This window comes from Misgurnus anguillicaudatus, chromosome 2 (genome assembly GCF_027580225.2).
Source record: "Misgurnus anguillicaudatus chromosome 2, ASM2758022v2, whole genome shotgun sequence".
In the NCBI taxonomy this organism is placed as follows: Eukaryota; Metazoa; Chordata; class Actinopteri; order Cypriniformes; family Cobitidae; genus Misgurnus; species Misgurnus anguillicaudatus.
The window spans coordinates 30,323,757-30,344,466 of NC_073338.2; the positions used below are offsets into that span (position 1 = coordinate 30,323,757).

The 20,710-nt window shown below is 38.1% G+C and overlaps 2 protein-coding genes across 2 annotated transcripts in view; one reads left to right on the forward strand and one right to left on the reverse strand.

Moving 5' to 3' along the window:
• atr (ATR checkpoint kinase) overlaps positions 1-13,882 on the reverse strand; it is a 30,862-nt gene extending 16,980 nt beyond the window's left edge. Inside the window, exons 1-21 of the mRNA XM_055202493.2 lie at positions 13,637-13,882; positions 13,432-13,523; positions 11,981-12,133; positions 11,040-11,905; positions 10,705-10,886; positions 10,434-10,613; positions 10,163-10,347; positions 9,123-9,275; positions 8,606-8,804; positions 8,026-8,276; positions 5,842-6,029; positions 5,646-5,746; positions 5,373-5,544; positions 4,043-4,213; positions 2,713-2,907; positions 2,447-2,632; positions 2,137-2,232; positions 1,674-1,804; positions 1,445-1,588; positions 278-371; positions 54-179 (exon numbers count right to left, since the gene is read on the reverse strand). Coding sequence (XP_055058468.2) covers positions 54-179; positions 278-371; positions 1,445-1,588; positions 1,674-1,804; positions 2,137-2,232; positions 2,447-2,632; positions 2,713-2,907; positions 4,043-4,213; positions 5,373-5,544; positions 5,646-5,746; positions 5,842-6,029; positions 8,026-8,276; positions 8,606-8,804; positions 9,123-9,275; positions 10,163-10,347; positions 10,434-10,613; positions 10,705-10,886; positions 11,040-11,905; positions 11,981-12,133; positions 13,432-13,523; positions 13,637-13,692 — 3,921 coding nt within the window. The 5' untranslated portion in view covers positions 13,693-13,882. The remainder of the gene's footprint in view (positions 1-53; positions 180-277; positions 372-1,444; positions 1,589-1,673; positions 1,805-2,136; positions 2,233-2,446; positions 2,633-2,712; positions 2,908-4,042; positions 4,214-5,372; positions 5,545-5,645; positions 5,747-5,841; positions 6,030-8,025; positions 8,277-8,605; positions 8,805-9,122; positions 9,276-10,162; positions 10,348-10,433; positions 10,614-10,704; positions 10,887-11,039; positions 11,906-11,980; positions 12,134-13,431; positions 13,524-13,636) is intronic.
• Positions 13,883-14,060: 178 nt separating this feature from the next.
• LOC129442432 (probable flap endonuclease 1 homolog) lies at positions 14,061-20,181 on the forward strand. Its single transcript, XM_073853261.1, has 11 exons — positions 14,061-14,237; positions 14,684-14,757; positions 14,870-14,972; positions 15,089-15,146; positions 15,458-15,519; positions 15,643-15,779; positions 17,249-17,309; positions 17,772-17,903; positions 18,080-18,219; positions 18,831-18,969; positions 19,072-20,181. Exons 1-11 carry the CDS (start codon positions 14,157-14,159, stop codon positions 19,126-19,128), a joined length of 1,044 nt encoding a protein of 347 aa, XP_073709362.1. The 5' UTR covers positions 14,061-14,156; the 3' UTR covers positions 19,129-20,181.
• The last annotated feature ends 529 nt before the right edge of the window (positions 20,182-20,710 follow it).

Sequence of the window (20,710 nt, forward strand, 5' to 3'; positions counted from 1 at the left end):
CTCTTTGCATAAAAGCTTGTAATACACTTTAATTGATTATGAATGAGTCTGACCTGGTTCTTGTAAATCATCTCCTTGAGGCTGGTGAGGGCATGGATGCGCACATCCACATTCTCATGCTGGATAGCACGCATGGAGAGCTGCAATGCTGTCTGCATGTCAGTGCTCTTTGAGGTTTGCTGTGGTTACATAATTGCGTATTACAACCATTATTATTGCAGCCAATTTATTTTTTTGTTCAAGTGATCAATGCAGTCTTTGATGTGATTGCTTGTACCTTACGGTAGTCTTGAAAGACTTTGTGGATGTCTTTCAATTCCGGATGGTCAGGCAAGAAGTAGATTTCATGAAGAAAATCTTGTACTTCCTCCCTGAGATGAGAAGTACGTGAAGAAACAATTTTTCGACACAAAAACAAACATTAAAAGGTGTTATATACATTTTTCATATACATTTAAAGCTAATATACACATTTTTCAATGCTCATAAAACCTAAGGCAAACCGACAAGATAAAAATAGCAGAAGTAGTTTAAAGAGCACCTATTTCATTGTTATAAAATATCTTGTGTATTTGGTATAATACAATGTGTTTCGCATGGTTTATGGCTAAAAAACACATTATTTTCCACATACTGTACATTTTTGTAGCTCCAGATTTCACTTTTTTCCTGAAACGCACGGATTTGAAAAGCTCTGTGTCCCTGATTGGCAACCTAATCTGTACGTTCTGATTGGCCTGAATACCTCTGACGTTAGTCGAAAATGTGATGTCCCTTACAATGTTTAAAAGATTTGGTTGCTGACAGAAGTTAACTTACAGGCTGTGTGTCCGAAGCGGCCTTTACTACATCACCAATCCCAGGAAGTAAACTGTTGCCTACAATTCGTATGTTTTGTTGTAGCCAAGAAAAGAGATCTTCGTCGGAAAAGATAACTCGCGTCATCATTTACTTTGGGGTTTGTACCTTTTGCATATCGTTAACATGTACTAATACACACTTACACACCAAAGGACATTTAAAAATGTGAATCGGATGTGAATTTAATCAATAGCAAGATTTTAGGATTGTTTCCAGTTTTGCTTGGTGACACTATATATATATATATATATATATATATATATTTTAAAAATGACTTTTAATAAATTAAAATAATTTATCATTACAGTGTGTTGTGAGTTTGTAAATAGACAAAAATAATACAAAAATTTACTATTTTTATTTAGAAATAACAATAAAAAACAAAGCGTGATTTGTCTACTTTGAGGGGCAATAAAAAATTTTTATAGAGCAAATGGTTGAAGAGTTACGGTCAAATACAGTAAATAGCGCTTGGTAAAATGTGTCGCCGCTGGCACATCCAGTTTAATAGGGTTAAATACACAATAAATCACATTTCTAAAAATCTAAAAACTAAATGTAAGACTACAACAACAATACAGACCTGTTCTCCACTATGAGGTAGTGCATAATGACAGCAGTCTCTTTAGGCTGGATGGAGATGAGAGGTAACAGAGCAACGATTACATGACTCAGTAGTGGACCCAGATAAGATGGGTCAAGACAGCGAACAAAACAGTCCCACGTCCTGTTAAGACAACAAGATATGAATGAAATCACTATCCATTTATCATTCACACATCATCTTGAAATCAGCCAAAATGAATAATCACCTGCAGCAGAGTTCTGGGAAATCCTCCTTGTATCTCAGGCCAGTCCTGAGAGTGGTCATCATCTTAACCCTGACAGAGCTGATGTGCTTTGGACCCATCAGCTTCATTAGAGACATTAGACTGTTCAGGGCCTGGAAGAAAAGATGTAACAGTACTGAAATTTGGCAGGGATTTCATGTTTTGCTATTCGTGCTTTGGTTAGCACCACCTACAGTGATATCTAACACCAAATAATGTACATCAAGTATGTTGATTGGCTGTGATTGTATCCTGTCATGCAGAAATTTGCCTTAAGTGAGGGCAGAGGAAAATATATGTCTTGTTTGCTAGGACATGTTGTATGACATGTGTACTGTTGGATATATCAAAGCTAAAAATCCTCTACATGATTATGATTTATAATGATTTACATCAAAAACCAGACCAAAGCACATTTAGTTTTTTAAGCATTATAAACACCCACCATTTTCTTTTTCTCCTTTTCTCCAGCACTAGAGCTCAGTAGCTGCATGTTAAAGAAAGCCAGGATGCCCAGAAGCTTCGGCTGCAGATAATCCGCCTGTGCAGAAATACAATACTTGATCAGATATGGTCGTTTCCACTAACACAGGCTATAAAACAAAGCTGTTTTGTAAAAACCCAATGAATTGTACTCTGAACAGCACCGATGTTGGACTGATTTGCGTTTAACGGCTTAGATTATCATGAATCTTAAGAGAGATGAATGCACACAGGCTCTCATCTGTGCTTTAGAAAAATACAAGCAGTCGTACCATGCGGCCTGGGGTGGTGATCTCTCTGGGGCCTTGGTAGGGGTCGTCACTGGAGGCGAAGGAAGCTAAAATAGCAAGTCCGTTAAAGACCTGCTGGTAGTGTTCTCCTAAACGCAGCAGCAACTCATTATGAAGACCCTGGAAGTCCTGTCTGAGCAGACTTCCTAACTCAATTTCTGTCTCATTCTATGAATAACAAAAAGTATTAGACAGATCATGCAGTGGCGCCTTCTTACATACCCCTTGTCTTCATTTAAAAACCACACCTTAAGGTAATGGAAGGCTCTCTCCAGCTCCTCCTTGGTACAAGAACACACAAGATGGGAGAAAATGTACTTGAAGTTATTGATGAGCATTTCCCTACGGTTGACGTTTAGCTGCTTGGCAATGGTTCGGATAAGGGCAGACGCTGTAGGACTGGCCTTGGCTGCCAGGAATGGAAGTAGGACCTGTAGATTTCGCTGTGAAAAAAGAAAGTTATTCAAACACAGACAGTTAATCAAAGCCTTGGACATAGACGTCCTGTAACTTTCCATAGCTCAACTAGTGAGCATGAGGCTAGCAGTATATCAGGGTTCCCACACCTTAGTTAACTTCAAATTCAATGACCTTTCAAGGACTTTCCAGGTCCAATACCCTCAAATTCAAGGACTAAGTGTGGGGACACATTTCAAGCGAGAGCAAGGTTACATTGTGTTACCTTTAAAGATACAATGTTAAAGTTCCCTTTCGAGGGAACTCGTGCTGCGTCACTGCGGTGACACTTTGGGGACCCCTCCAAGGTTAAGTGCGTCTGAGTGTGTATATCAAATTCAACCAATAGTGAGGCTTAACTACAAAAACAGGGTGACGCAGGAGCCAGGAAGTATCGCTATGTGAAATATTGCCAAAGATGGCATTACAAGGACGCAAGTATGGCAAGGGTGACGCAGCCCCTCGTTCCCTTCTCAGGGAACAACAGTTACATATGTGACCCAAGATGTTTTCATTTGTCAAACACAACTATGCAAAAAAGCATTTTGGTATGAATTAACATTTGCATACAGAAGATATATAAGCTTTTAAAGCGAACATTTTTGCATGTGTGCTTAAAAAGTCTAGAATTTTTATGATATCATCCTACACTACACAGGGAACAATAAAGATTTATTTCCAGAAAATAAAATAGATTCAAGCACTTTTAATGACCTGTATCTATGTATGTATATTTTCAAAAACTTCCCACCCAGGGCCTTGAATTTTTTCCCCCAGATTCACAAACTTTCAAGGATTTCAAGGACCCGTGGGAACCCTGTATATGCATACCCTGCATATACTTGCACATCTCGTCAGTAAATCCAATTCCTCGATAAGTAGCAAATTGCCATCACCTGATTTCAGATGGAGCAGCATTTACTACACAAAGCCGTAGTTCACTGACAATGGGGGCAATTTCGGCTTCATTATTGCGGGCGTATCACCTGCGATAATGAATGCGATATTGCCCAGCTTGTCAGTGAGCTATGGCAAATTTTGATGCTCGTAATCTTATAATTACAGTAGATAATGACACATTGTCCTGGATTTCAAAGACATGGTCACACTTTTGTGGCTTACATTAAGGAAGCGGTTCAGGTCTGGGAAATCGAAGACGTGTGCCACATGAGACAGGATGTCCAATGCGAGCTCTCGCTGATGAGCCGCTTCCTCCTGCAAAGCCTCGCTGCTTTGATCCGGCGTGCAGCGCAGAGCCGTCACATGTCGCGAATGCAAAGATTCCACCAAGAACTGAAACAACATGTTAACATAGATGTTTTCTTTTAATGACTGATGTCTGTGTTTAAAACATCAGCCGGTTACTGTACAATTCAACATAGGGCTGTCACAATGATTAAATAATCGTCTCATCGCGATTGTTTGACTTCATCGCAATGATTTCAGATAGGGCTGTGCCGATTAATCGCGTGTCCCATTAAAAAGACCTGTCTAAAATCGATTCTGAATAGCAAGGCTCCGATTCTTTGTTTCATGCACAGTTCATGCGTGTACTACGGTGTTTGGTCAGTAAGAAGTCCTTATCAATCTAAAATCATCATAGTCGGAGTCGTGTATAACGTGCATTTAAAAAAGCAACACTCATTAAACAAAATCATTCAAATATTCTTTATTATCATGAAAATACCTGAAACAATCTGAAGAACAACAATATAAATATCCCTTAGACATTTCCTGGAACAGCGTTTCTAGTGGCTACTTCTTCTGTGGCACAATTGGAGTTTCTGCACAAGAGCGCCCCCTGGCTTTTGGATGTGGCGTCATTTCACCGTAATTCATTCAAATTCATTCATTGAGAAAACGCGCATTTGCACGATTAATCGTCCCAGCCCTAATTTCAGATCACCGCAATGATTGCACATCTTTCTAAAAAACACAAGGGGGAGCTGCAGAGCCTGTATTAACGAGACTGCTATTTAAGGTCTGTTCTGGTATAGTCAGTTTATTTTGATAGCATTTTTATTTGTAGTTATTTTTTAGATACTTTATTGTGTTTATTTCTTATAAAGAATTTTTTTTTTAATTCATTAAATAAATACTTTTAAATATGTGTTATGTGTAATAATATATACTGCCCGGTAAACCTTACAAAGGACAAACATTTATGAGAATTAAATGCCACAGCAATTAAAAACAGGCAATTAATCGTCACAATGGCCTACTTTATTAGACAATTAACCGCCAGCCAAATTTCATAATCGTGACAGCCCTAATTCAACATGTAGTATAAATCTTGGGAAAATTCCTGCCCACCTATGACTATCACTTTCAAAGACTTTACAGATATCTTAGTCAGTCAAAATCATGGTTCATCAAAATAAGATGTGTAAAATCCACAGGTACACGATAAAAAAACCATTGATTACTTAATTCAAAATAAAGGCATGCTGACCTGGCAGATTGGGTTCCTGTATTGGTTAAAGAAGGATTGTAGTTTGAGGTCTCTACAGGTGGCCAATGCCTGAATCTCAGTGTAGGCGGCTACTGACACCTGACTGGACTTGGAGAGCAGACAGTGAAGGAGGCGAAGCAAAGCAAACGACACCAGGTTCCCCTCAGCAGCTCTGAGTAGCATTATAAACATGAGACAAGATTTTAGATTACCTCTATGAAACACATATAACAAAGGCAGACAATATAAATAGTAAAGAAAGAAAATCCTTACCTCCCAATTTCTCCAGTTGTTATTATGAGTGTATTTTTAAGCTCATTGTTTCTGGAGATCTTTGCATTTGTGTAAGCTTCCTTCAGCCTAGACACAAGAAGCTGTAGACCCAGAAAGCAAATCTTAACCTGTGCATTACATGTAACGTGCTTACATCATGATGTTATACTGTGTATATTGATATGAAGATCTTTACCTCCTTCAGAAACCCATTCCCATTCCAAAACTCTAGAAGGTTCTTGATGTTCTGGCCAAACAATGTGCGCACTTCCTGGTGTGGGTCTTCAATGAGGTTGACCAGCGCACTGACTAGAGCTTTCGTATCAGGGTCACTGTTACCTAGATCCACGTGCTTGAACAAGTGTCGTATATTCCTGATAAAAGCTGCAAGTTTAAAAGACAAACGTTAATTTTTATATGTTTATGAGTATGACATCGATGAGTATGATTTCATGAAATGTTTAACTTGATTGGATGGATGAAGGAAGGCTGGTCATGTCATAAGGGTACATTCTAGGCCATTAATGTGACTAAGTGTGCATCATTTATACAAATCTATTGAATTATTTAGGTGTAAAACTATTTAAGGGTGTTTTCAGACAAGTAGATTGATTGCTTTGTTCTGAAACTGGGGAGGTTAAATGGTTACATGTTGCAATTTCATCTTGGTTTGGTTTGCATACACAAGATTGCTTTCGCAATATTTCTAAATGAACCTCAAAGTTGTCATCTGTCAGGATAGACAGACAGCAGCTTTGTGAAATTATTGTGGCTTTTTGGTTACTGCTGTTATATTACTTCATTATTTTGAGCAGGAATAAAAAATTAGGCGGGACAACATTCTTACCATGTACCTATTGCGGAGAAGAGCAATTAAAAGACATTTTTAAAGGAAAAGGCATACTTTGGTTTTAAAGGAAAACACCACAGATTTTCAATATTTTACTATGTTCTTACCTCAAATTAATACATACCTATCTTTATTCAATGCGTGCACTTAATTATTGTAGAGTGCATCGTGAATGTGGTAGCATTTGGCCTAGCCCCATTCATTCCTTGGGATCCAGGCAGGGATGAATTTGGAAGCCACCAAACACTTCCATGTTTTCCCTATTTAAGGACTGTTACATGAGTAGTTACACGAGTAAGTATGGTGACACAAGACGTGGCAAATTTTTAAGCAGATAAAAAATGAGAATACGGGTGCAGTAATATTGACGGAAGTCTGAGCGAGAGGGGGAGTAGTCAGGAGTGATGATGTTACTGCGCACCAAGGTCGAGGTGCTGCAAACTAAGTGCTCTTCCGCCATACAATATAGTTCTCATTTTTTATCCACCACACTTACTTGTGTAACTACTCATGTAACAGTCCTTAAATAGGGAAAACATGGAAGTGTTTGGTGGCTTCTAAATGCATCCCTGTTTGGATCCTAAGGAATGAATGGGGCTAGGCTAAATGCTAACACATTTACGGCACGCCGTACAAAGATTAAGTGCACGCATTGAAAAAAGACAGGTAGGCACCAATTCGTTGAGGCAAGAACACAGCAAAACACCGAAAAACTGTGGTGCTTTCCTTCAAATAGGGCTGACGTGCTCACCAGAATTTGTCACCAAAGAGCTATCAGGTATGTTCATGGTTAATAAAGCAGCAAGACACTTTATTGGTCTGGATTTCTTTTACACTTACGCTAAACAGCTCCAGTGTTTGTTCGGTCTCGGAACGATTATTTTGGTGCGGATCCAAGCGCGACTGCCATGTTCACATATGCCTAACAAACCGAACCAAGGGAGGAAACGCACCAGGTTCCAAAACAAGGCTCAGGTGTGGAAAACACCCCAAGTTACACACCCTTTGGAATGACAGAATGCAAAACCATATTGCCCTTATATAAATTATATAAGGAGGTTGTAGTTTTATTGTCTTTAATTTTTATTCTTTAAAGTCCCTGTAAAGTCAGATATTAAATGTGTCCTGAGTTTCAAACCACAATAAATTGTGTAATTAATCACTCAACCAAATTTGAATGATGAAAAAACACTAAGTAAATAAAATAAATTATTAATCAAAATCTTGTAAAAATAGGCAGCATTCTTTGCTCTCAAGCGATGTGAAAAAGCTCTCACGGGAAAGCTGCCACCTCTCTCAACTTTAAAATATCGCAACAATGGTTGCTCACGATGGTGTTGGGGGGGCATGCGAGGTGGTTAAAGTGCGTTATTGAGCCACAGTTTTGGGTAAAACTGTTTAACGATCAAACTCTGCAATTCAGTACTTCATAGTTGACGGCTTGTTTCAGCAATACATTTCTAACATTTATAATATGTTTAGAAACGACGTTACAGGGACAACAGATTTAGCGATGCTGACTGGACTAACCTTGTTTAACGTTCATGTCCTCCATGGGTTTAAGCAACAGAAGGAATGGGGTGAGTATAGAAGCTCCAATGAAAGGTGTCTGTCTAGAATGAGAGTCTGAAATGCTCAGACCAGCACAGAGAAGCTGGTGAGAAGGCATCTTCTCTTGAGGAATCTGCAGTTGTGAGCTCTCAGACAAACAGCAGACCAGTTGCCCTGTAATCCCAGCCAGCTCAATCTTCACTTGTGCCGAGCTGTCCTGAAGTCTGTTCCTAAATATGTTATTGAATTAAAACAAGTAAACAAATGTACATTAAAAAGGACACTTTAGAAAATTAATTATACTTCCTATATTGTCTGTTCAGTGTTCCCACACCATTTGAGCAATGACTTGGCCAATTACTGATCATTAGAGATTGGATAAGAATATTTAAAAATAACAATAATTTGTAGAAATTATAAACACCAGAATCCAATGAAAGCTATTACAATAGTCAACCAACATACAAATTTCAATTACTTTAAAAGAGTTTTAGAATTTCCACCACAAGTCCAAACTTTTCCCTCTTGATTCTGAGTGTGTGAATGTTAGCTAACGTACAGAAGGACCTCGTGGATGAGGCTGTAGGACTTTACACCCAAGTGGTGCAACAGCAGCGGGAAACCCTGGACAGCACTGGCCCGCTCAGCTTCACTCTTACTCTGCAGTGCCCAACGATACACAGATGCCCGCCAGTCACCACACACACTCTTCGGCAGAAGAGCAAGCAGGTATACACAGTGTGCCCGAGTTTGTACAGCTTTGGATAAAATACAAAAATTAGTCTACAGAGTTAATAATAATACTGTTAATGGCGGGTGCATGATTTTTGAGTCGGGCTGAGTACCAAAACACACTTGTAGCCAATCAGCAGTAAGGGGTATGTCTCCTAACCGAAACCGTAGCCTGGGTTGCGTATGTGTGGGGCGGGTCTATCAAAAAAAGGTCCAGATTCTATTGGGGTAGGGGCGTGTTTGTTTATGTGATTTAAAATATCAACATTGGCTTTCAGAGATCATGCACCCCGCCTTTAAGAGACAGATTGAAATACAATGTGTTTTACAGGCTATATACTTACAGTAGGCAGGGGAAAGTTTCTGAGACAATGCGACCAGACTAGCAGGAAAAGAGGCTGTTTGATAAACTGTTTGTGAGGAATGCTCAAGCACCCAAGGAATCGACAACATGGCACAAAGATTCCTGCAATGACTTGTGTCAACCTGGCTGTTGACTATAAACAGAAAATATTTGCAGTGATTCGAGTTAAATGCCTTTGAATATATACATGATGTATGCTAAAACAATAAACTTAAACTGATGAAAAACCCAAGTTAAAAGTTAAATAAAGGAATAGTCTACTCATTTTCAATATTAAACTATGTTATTACCTTAACTAAGAACTGTTGATACATCCCTCTATCATCTGTGTGCGTGCACGTAAGCGCTGGAGCGCGCTGCGACGCTTCGATAGCATTTAGCTTAGCCCCATTCATTCAATGGTACCAATCAGAGATAAAGTTAGAAGTGACCAAACACATCAACGTTTTTCCTATTTAAGACGAGTAGTTATACGAGCAAGTTTGGTGGTACAAAATAAAACGTAGCGCTTTTCTAAGCGGATTTAAAAGAGGAACTATATTTTATGGCGTAATAGCACTTTTGGGAGTACTTCGACTCGCCTGAAAAGTCCGCTCCCCTTCTCACTCTCATAATGGGAGAGGGAGGGTGTTACTGCGCCGAGTCGAAGTACTCCCAAAAGTGCTATTACGCCATAAAATATAGTTCCTCTTTTAAATCCGCTTAGAAAAGCGCTACGTTTTATTTTGTACCACCAAACTTGCTCGTATAACTACTCGTCTTAAATAGGAAAAACGTTGATGTGTTTGGTCACTTCTAACTTTATCTCTAAATGGTACAATTGAATGAATGGGGCTAAGCTAAATGCTATCGAAGCGTCGCAGCGCGCTCCAGCGCTTACGTGCACGCACACAGATGATAGAGGGATGTATCAACAATTCTTAGTTAAGGTAATAACATATTTTAATATTGAAAATGACTAGACTATTCCTTTAAATAAAATTGTTTTTATATCAAAAAATAGGAATTAAAAATTTTTACCATTAATGTACAGGACAGCATCAAAGATCCTAACTGAAGATTCTACCAGAGGCTCCAGCTCCTTTTCATTTGAGGTGTTGGCCATCACCGTGCGGCAGCTTTCCACCACCTGAGCCAAAATTCGAGGTTTAAGCCAAAGTAGCCGAGTTGTATCTGTGGTCTCCAGTGTCTTTTCACCACTGCAACTAAAAGAATTTTTAAACGTCAGTCACCAACCATGCAACGCAATAAAATCCCTTAATAAAATGACAGGTTAAAAAAATAAGACTACCGCTGTGGTCCGTTCAGGCAGTGTTTGGCGCAAAGAGCAGCCAGGTGTAAAATGACCGCCAGTCCCTGCACAATGTTCACGCACTGGGTCACTGTATGGTCCCTCAGTTGGGCCAGTAACTCCTCTAGTCGGCTATCTACAGCAGTCCACACCTCACTCCTGTTCTTCATATCCACCTGCCTGATCAAAGACAAGACAAATGGACATAATCATAAAAAAATAATGGAAGAAAGTAAATAAAGCTATAGGCGCAGAGACCAACACTGCATACATAGGTTGGGTTTCGGCCCCGCTTCTGAATTGTGATGGAAGAGACAAATTTCGTCGTTTGGCTGGTACTCCTTCTTCATACATACTAGGATCAGCCAGGTCAGATACACCAGCATGCACATCCTGCAGTGCAGCAATGGCCTCTGTCTTCAGGGCAGCGTACAAGTAGCCTTCCACGCTTTGCTAGTTTTGTAACAGAAGTTTTAACATGTTAATTTAATAAATTAAAACCACTTCCATGTTTACAGTAGAAATGTGCATTCTCTATATACATTTTTCAAGAGCGACTGATGAGAAAATAACATTTTTGGGTGAACGGTTACTTTAGTCTATTACCTCTTGCTGTCCAGGTGTTCCAATGGTTCTGACCAAAGCTTTGCAAATGGCCGTGACTCTCTCTGTCCGGATCTGCGCCGCACACTCATATCCCGGAGGAACAGACTCCAGAACAAAGCAGAAGATATCACAAAGTGTAGCCTTCACTTCCATCACCTTCAGCTGTTCAAGAGTCCCGCTAACCACCAGTTTCTCCAGTCTCTCCATCAGCAAATTCAAATGGACTCTCTCAAACTTGCTATGTGCCCCTTCCTCTGGCTGGAAAACACATTGGGAGAGCTTTTGGAATTCCTTTCCATAGACTCTAAGCTCTGATTCCCTACAAGCATGCAAAGAGTCCAGCAGATGCAAAAAGGCAGAGAAAAATGACTGTGAGTGATCTTCAGGGAAACCACCCAGGATCACAATGCGAGATAAAAGTAACATAGACGATGCTTTTAGCTTCGGGCTGCCGTTAGACAAGATGAGGCAAGCAGATTCCCATATAATGCCCACTTCTCGGAGGAAAAACATGCCTGGCAAAATGTCTATTAGCACTGATAATGAAGTCAGCAGCAATGCCTGTGCAGATGCACTTGAGGACAGCTGAAGGATAGTGGGGGTCAGGTAAACAGCAGCCTCTGTAGATGTGATGGGAAAGCACTCGAGCACCAATGGCCATTGTGGTCTGACCATGAGATTTAAATCCACTAGAAACTGCATTAAACGGATCAGCTCTCTGGAGAACAAACCAAATATGACTGGACCCTTGGCTCTGAATAGGTGAAGCAATGAACAGATGACTAAGGAGATCTTCGTGTGAAGATCCTCACATTCTGGGCAAGCAGCAATTCGCAAGAGGCGGTTGATAATCCATTTACTAAAACCTGTGTAAGGCAAGATAAAGGGAGTCAGAATTTAAAACTGGATTTATTTGAGAATAAGCTTTGACCTCAAGCTACCTGTGCAGCTGTTCTCAGTGTTTCTGAATTGATCTGAAAGACATGCTGGGTTTATGAACATCAATGAAGAGGATTTAATGATGTGCTGAACAAAATCCAGAAGCATTACACATGCTGGTTCAGAACTGGTCTTCTTACACAACTCCACAGCAACTACAATGGAGAAAGTTAAACAGTATCCAGTTAGGGGAAAGACATACAAAACATACCAAAAGATACAGTGGGGTCAAAAAAAACACACAATAAAAATCACAATAATTTTATTTTGAAAAAAATATCCTAAAATTCTGCACCTTTTCGACGTCAATAATTTTGCACTAAATTACAAAATAACAAAATGAAATCATTTTGACAAGTGGTCTCATATATGTGACACTGGACTACAAAACCAGTCATAAAAAGCATGTGTATATTTGTAGCAATAGCCAATAATCCATTGATTGGGTCAAAATTAGGGCTGTCACGATTAAAAGATTTGGCTGACGGTTAATTGCCTAATAAATTGCCTAATAAATTAATTGCCTGTTTTAGAGCTTTGATGATTATGCCGATTAATTGCCTATTTTGTTGCTTAGACATTTAATTCTCATACATTTTTTCTTTGTTTATGAAATAATTTTCATATATTTTTGCGATTATTTAAATTAAATCTTTTGCGAAGTTTACCTGGCAGTAAATATTAATACAAAACACATATTTAAAAGTAATCTGATACGGTCTCGTTTATACAGGCGCTGCAGCTCCTCTTGTGTTTTTTAGAGAGATGTGCAATCATTGCGGTAATCTGAAATCATCGCGATGAGACGATTATTTAATCATTGTGACAGCCCTAGTCAAAATTATCAATATTTTATGCCAAAAATCATTAGGATATCAAAGAAAATATCAAGATCCATGAAAATATTTTGTACATTTCCTACCGTAAATATATATTTTTAAAAATTATCATTAGTAACATGTGTTACTAAAGAATTCACTTGGACAATTTTAAAGGCGATTTTGCACCCTCAGATTCCAGATAAAATTTTTGTATGTAATATTGTCCTATCCTAACAAGCCATACATCAATGGAAAGCTTATTTATTCAGTATAAATCTAACTTTCAAAAAAATTGACCCTTATGACTGGTTTTATGGTCCAGGGTCCCACATTTATTCTGCACCTGTAAAGTGTGGTAATATTTTTAGATTCTGTGATTTTGAACCTTACTATAGTACATGTTATGGTGCACCATAGTATTTAGTGCAGTTTATCAATTAACTTAATAAAGTATAATAATTTTCTACAATTTCATTGTAAATATATAATAAAGTACTTTTCATGGAGGGAATTATTATTGTACTGTTTTATATTACACGTGGTAGCAGACATTTAATTATACCCCAATACAAATTCCTACTATGAACTGTGTTTTACTAAAGATGATAACAGAAAGCAGACTGCAGTCTTACCGACGTCAACATCTGTCAGTATCCTGTCAATGAACTGACACAGTATCTGACGAGGTTTCTGCACAGCCTGGTTATACTCATCCGAACTAGCACTAAAAAGACACGAGAGAGATCTCACAAGCTTTATTTCTTCATATATCTACAATAGACTACAGTCATTTTATTTATGAGAAGCATGACCATGTAATAGCAGCCATAATATTACCTGGCCAGTTCTTGTAATGCAGGAATCATTGCTGACATCTCCAGTCCTTGCTCCATGTTTACGAAGCAAACGGGGTTTTAATACTGAATGTTTGGGCAGTTTTTGGCATAAAACCATTTAGATAAATAAGATTGGAAACCTCTCCATTTTTTTGTTTCACATGCACCTCAGTTTCAAAACTCTTTTCGCTCTTTCAGTAGCTCGTGTATGTATGGCAAGCGACGCGGGACAATTCCCGAAACGAGAATGCAGTCGCATTGACCTATCAGTGGATTGCAAATGCATGCAACTTCTTCAATACTGTCCAGATCGCTTGGCGCATGATATTGACATATCGCGAGACTGTTTCAAAGTCTTGTTTACGAATCGCTCTCGCGATATTTTAATTTCATATGAGGAGTGATCTGCGCAGCGCTATGTGAAGTAAAACACACTACAGGGCGGAAATATGGCTGTACGATGAATGAAAACAACAACAGTACGCACACATTCACGATCTTAATTCAAAAACATCTTTATAATGGGTATCACAAAGTTGGCAGATTTGATTAGATTTGACGCGCCAACTTCTATTCGCAGCAAAGAGATCAGCGATTATTCTGGGAAGATTAATGTATTAATGCATCGAAGTAAGTTAAGTAAAGCATTTCACTAATCTATTCACCCACACGAAGGAAAAGATAAAGAGAAATACGGTGACGATCTAAAAACATTTCTTATTAAAACACTCAAAAATTAACCATGGTTTTACTTAAGTAACCACAGTTTTATTTAACCATAGTATTTGTAGTAAAACCATACAGTGGTAAAGTAAACAAATCCCCCATTGTTTCACTGCAGTACCCATAGTTTAACCATGATAAATATAGTAAAACTGTGCTAATACAAATGGTTACTACCATGTTTATTACATATATATAACCATGGATACATTTTCTAATGACTGGATGGTTATTAAATCAAATGCATAAGCATTTACAGTAGTCCTGTTACATTTACCTTCTGTATCGTAGTAGTCAATTGTGCTAACTGGTTTGTATCTGTCCAGGGAAGATTGTTGCACTGGACACTTCCATCGTCCTGAATCAGTTTCGCTCAGCCGTCCCCCATCTACAGCTAAGGTTAATTCAACATACAAAAACAGTATTACAGTAATTCATCTAAAATCACAGGTTGTCTGAAAATGTTGAATTAAACTAAACATCATTGATCTAGCTTTATCTGTCTTTGCAGTCCTCTTACAGGTTTATTTTACCGCACTCTGACTTTCTTGGAACATGACATTAAACCCGTCTTTGTATTTGATGGAAGACCGCCTGATCAGAAGCGAGCTGTGGTAAGATGTGTATTAGCAAACTTGTTTACTTTTATTTAATGCATGACTATCTAGCAAGACTAAAAAGTGCCACATTGTTTCTCACAGATGTTATAACATCAAATTTATTCCTCTAGCTGGAAAAAAGAGGTCAAAGCACCGGGTGGATCAGCTCACAGAGCTCCAATAATTATGGTATAACGAATTCACTCATGAAAGATATCACTCATGTTGTGATATTTTGTTATATAAAATATATAGTATTTTGCACATCTGGAGAATGCACTCAAGACTAAGGTCTTTTACCACTGCTCTGTTGGTGATAACAATAAAAGTTATTTGATTTGATTTGAAAATGTGCTACTAAAATAAATACCAATCATTCTAAGTGGTAAAAACATCTGTCAATCTTCCATGTGCTGTACAACCGTACACCTGTTCTAACAAATATGCCAATATTCCAAATTTAACAATCTGCTGATGACATTTTGAACATGCTTTTTCAGTGTCCGCTCTTACACAAGACTGTCTTCGCCTTCTGCAGCTTATGGGTGTGCCATGCATCAGGGTATCATTCTCCTTTTCCTTTTAAATCCAAGTAAACTCTCACTGATGTTGTTAAATATTATTGCACTGCTTCATCAAACTACATCTGAGTCTTATATAACTTTCTCCTCCTTCTGAATTTCAGGCTCCAGGTGAAGCAGAGGCACTCTGTGCTTATCTGGTTAAGAGTGGCACAGTTAATGCTGTAGCATCAGAGGACATGGACACACTGGTATTTGGAGGGACTGTTCTTCTACGTCAGCTCAATGCGAAGAGAGACAGGTGAGACACAGTACAGAAATATTTTAGCACAAATATAATAGCACTTCTGGTTTTAAGCTCTAAAAAAGCTGGGTTATTATTGTAAAAGTGGAAAACCCAACAGTTATGTTAAATTAACCCAAACAAATATCAACATTTGACCCAATCATGCATTAAAATAACCCAGCATTCTGGGCTAAAACGCAGTATAGGTTTATTTATAGGCCAATGGTTGGGTTCATCACTTTTTGACCAAGTAAAAAATGACCCAGCATATTTTAGGGCCCAGTCACACCAAAAGCGTTTTAAACGCTTGCAAACGCAAGGCGCAACGCACTGCCTTTTTTAAAAAAAGAGCAGTGCAACGCGGCTTTTCATATTGCTAAGCAACCACCGAGTCAGCTGTCTTGTCAATCAAATATTGAAGCGTGAACGCTCTTTTGCTGTTAACTGTCATATTAGCAGAAACTTTAAAAAGAGGACGCTTGCTCTGACCTTGTTTGAGGATGAGAGGTGCACAAACACGCAGGAGAGAGTGAGCGAGCGGTGTCCGGTTCTTCAAAGCAACTGTAAACTTCCCTCACCACAATGTAAGGCCCGCCTCTCCCCTGATTCGATTGGACAATGGAAGACGCGAATGACGTCAGGCGCTTCTCCGCTCTCAGCGCTCCTTCAAAAACGCGTGCGCGGCAGGCGGCAAAAAAACGCAAGGCGCTCGGCGCGCATAAACAGCGCGCAAACGCGCCCTGCCCATAGAATATCATTCAAAAAAGGCGCCTGCAACTGCCATAAACGCTTTTGGTGTGACTGCAGCCTTAGAGTGTAGATTTATAGACAGTTTCAGCGGCAACAACATAAACAAATTGCTTTTGTGACCCAAACTTGACTTCCGGATATTAATAAGTTAAATCAGTAACAACAGAGTCTAAGTAAATGACCTTAGTTCAAATCATAGCTAAAGCGTATTAACTATTACACTGAGCTAACGTTACTGTGTAAAATGAATGTATACAATCAATGTTAGCTACAGATCCTTGAATTCTTGCCTGGCTGCCAAATCCATACAGCGGTGATCCATGCTCACTGGCTTCCCTCATCTTTCAGAAACCGAAACATTTTATTTTCCACAAGGTATTTATTCCAGAGGTTAGTTTAGTCACTAGCCAAGCGTTTATCGGAAGTGAACTTCGGGACAGGCACAACTGCAGCAATGCGTGTGCATCTGATTAATCCATCTTTAGAAGGATGCAGATCTAGTGCAAAAAACATTATCTTATAAGCACGCTAAAAAAGTAAATAAAAAGTGCATAAATAATGTTATTACTATATTATGGAATTTGTAAAGTTACAGCAAAACTTAAATCTTTCATTTCAAGGTGATTTTTACATTTCTAAGGAAAGGCTTTCTCTGTGAGTAACTGAAGTGAATGTCTTTATTCTAATCATGTCTTTAATACAAAGTACATATCTATTTGATACCTGTCTTATAGTGAAGTGACAGAGTACTCCTTACCAAAGCTTTTGGAAGCTCTACAGCTGACACATGAAGAGGTAAAACATTTGACTAATAATTCAACATAACTGCCCAAGCCTGATTCTGTATGCTAATGGACCGACATAAATGTCTTTGTAATTGGGATGCAATTAAACACCCCTTCCACACACCCACATGTTTTAAATATTAAAAGCTGTAACAGTGCTCTTAAAATAATGGTCTCTTTGTTTATTTGTCCAATAGTCTCATTAATCCCATAGCTCATTGCCATGTTTTTACTGAGTATTTGTTCAAATTACCTGTCTTGTCCTAATGGAGCTAGTAGCGCTGTTGTCAGTACTGGTGAGGCTGCCATGTCGAAAGTAGGATTTTTTTTTTAAATAAGCATGTGGGCTATCTCACCATCACTGAGTTAAGGAATTGATTTATTGTAATTTAGTAATTTCGAGTTTTTCAAAGTCAAAAGTGTTTTAAAAATCGCTTTATTTATTCTCTGTTTCTTTTTCTTTCTCTTACAGTTTGTTGACCTGTGTATCTTACTGGGCTGTGACTACTGTGAAAAGATTGGAGGCCTTGGGCCAAGTCGAGCACTGAAGCTCATTAAAGAGCATCATACAATAGAGGGGGTGATGGAACATGTCAACAAAAAGGTGCACTGTTTACATGTAGTTAGCCCCGACATGTGTGAGGCTCGTCATTTCAAAATATGTGTTCGGCGTGTCATGTAAACTTACGTGACATTACAGGACAGACAATTAACACAAACATTGCATTTTTACGCATAGTGCATTAAGGTCCCTAACTAACAGCTTCTGATTTCTTCCAGACACACCCCATCCCTCCAAACTGGAAGTACAAAGATGCCCGTAAGCTGTTTTTTGAAACGCCACAAATTGACACCCCTGAACTAGTTTGGAAAGAGCCTGATGAAGAGGGATTGGTGCAGTTCTTATGCAAAGAGAAACCTTTGAAGTAGGTTTCCATATTATTGAATAAAAAATTCATAAAAGCCCCCCTAACCGAGAACTTTTATGCACTTTTAAATGTGTTTCTATCAGAAGATGAGTCGCCAGTGTGTGTGCAGAAACATCCTGTTATTATACAAATCCATCTCTTCTTCTTTGTGTAATCTTCTTTAAACCGCAACAGTCACACAAAACAGGCTGTTGGGGATCTCCTATAAATGTGATGTCACATTGATTACGCCCAGAGACACATGTTTTGATGTAGTCCAAAGCACATGTGTAGGCGCTCTACCCCCTATTTTGCATACAGGGAGGGGAACAGAAGCTTTCTATGCATTTAAAGAGACACACACAAAAACAGTGCGCATTTCATTGCAGCCACACATGGCCATGTTCAACATTGTATAATATAAGATCTGTAGTGTATTTTGGATACCAGAGACTATTTTTATATTGCTGAAAACACCTATTGACCCTTTAATGTTTCCCAAGTGCAGAGTAAGTGTGAAAAATTAATTGCCTTTTTTATGATTCTGTCTGAGAGGCTTGAGTCAAATGTGGGTTTTTGTGTCCATTTAATCTTTTAATTGGTTATGTAACCTTATTCACTGTTTTGAAGGAAGAAAAGGTGAGAGGACGTATTAAAAAGTTTCGTGAGTCACTGTCAAAGAAAAGGAAACAGAGAGAGGTGGAGGGTCCAACTAGACAGTCTCGCCTTGAAGAATATTTCCCTGCAACTCGGAGGAGAAAGGTACAATTTTGATTGAGAAGGATGAATTACAATGAATTAACAAAGCATTAATGAATTGCTTGTTTGAACACTGTACCAAACATTGTTGCCTTTCTCATCTAGGCTGAGTCTGCAGTAATGGGAGGATCTAGTGTTAGAAAACGATCAAAGATTAAATAAGACTCTTCTTGAACCATTGGTACAACCATCACACGGACAGAACCATCAAAACTTGAGACCACCTACTAATGGAGATCTCTTAAATTGGATGTTTCACTGAATATTTTATTTTGTTCAAATGGCAGCATAATGTCCAACCAGTGCCAAAAGAAGATATTTTTTAATGTTTTTAATCATGAGAAAAAAGCTTTTATGTTTGGTAACCTGTTTTCAATCACAGTAAACCACCAGTTTTATTAGTAAAACTGTAAAAAAAAATGTAACTAAAACTGTGCCTTGTTTTCTTAAAGCAGTGAAAGATGTAAGGACATTAGACAATACCATTCTAGTAGGGTTTGATAAGTTTTTCACTCACCAGCCAATTTGGGTACAACATTTTTAAAGGGGACATATTATGAAACACTGACTTTTTCGATGTTTAAGTGCTATAATTGGGTCCCCACTGCTTCTATCAACCTAGAAAATGTGATAAAGTATAAAAATTCTCTGCAAGCATGTGAAAAATAGGTCATTGAAATTTGGCTCCCCTTGTGATGTCAGAAGGGGATAATACCACCCCTTTATCTGCACTATCCAACCACGCCACTGCCATTTTGTGCAGAGATCAGCTAATTTGCATTTAAAGGACACACCCAAAAACAGCACTACAACTACAAAGTGGCAATTTTAACATGCTGTAATAAATTATCTATATGGTATTTTGAGCTAGAACTTCATATACGTACTCTGGGGTCACCAAAGATTTATTTGACATCTTAAAAAACTTTTACTAGCCAAAAAAAGAAAGAAAATAACAAGAGTAACTATGTCATCTTTATTTATAAACATTTTATTATTATTTATTATAAAATCTAAATTGCATATTTTCAAACAAAATTCTGTCCTGCCATTTCCTCCCTAGCTCTTTCATCCTTGTCCTTTTCACCAAAACAAATCTGTGCAATAAACATCAAATAAAGCATAGAAGAAATTTTATTACATATTTTAATATACTAAACTTTCACTTGAACGCTTTGTCCTGTTTTCCAACACAAATAAATAAACATCTTGGAAACAAGATATCTTCAACTGAGACGCAAACGCATTTTTGTCTTTCACAATAAAATAGGTTTGCCACTGTTTCAAGCTAAATTTTCACAATAGTTTGTTAGATTTTTCTGAAAATTTAAAAAAATGATTTATTCAATTTACTCATTTTTTTAAGGTAAGTGGTTGCAATCAATTTATTTAAGCTACATTTAAACAAAAGTTTTTTTGTTTGTTTGTTTGTTTGTTTAAATGTAGCTTAAATAAATTGATTGAATAAATTGAATGAATCTTTTTTTTTCAGGGCATGGAAATCTTGTATCATTTTGATTCTGAAGTATGTACATGTTTTTGAAGTTTCAAGAATTGTATTGAAAAACAAGACAGAAAACAGAGTAATAAACAATGTTTTCCAGTAAATATACCACAATAGATAAATATGACAGTATTTCATTCAGTATCATACTGCAAAGAAAAGTAAAGTTCTTTTACAATACTACAAAAGTTTCTGGGCATGCCTATTACAGTATAATGGTGTGTCCTAATGTGGTAATTA

Coding starts and splice junctions, on each gene's coding strand:
- LOC129442432 (XM_073853261.1), top strand. CDS start 14,157: ATGGGTATCACAAAGTTGGCAGATTTGATTAGATTTGACGCGCCAACT. Junction 14,758..14,869: donor GTCCCCCATCTACAGCTAAG/GTTAATTCAACA, acceptor CTGTCTTTGCAG/TCCTCTTACAGGTTTATTTT. Junction 14,973..15,088: donor CTGATCAGAAGCGAGCTGTG/GTAAGATGTGTA, acceptor TTATTCCTCTAG/CTGGAAAAAAGAGGTCAAAG.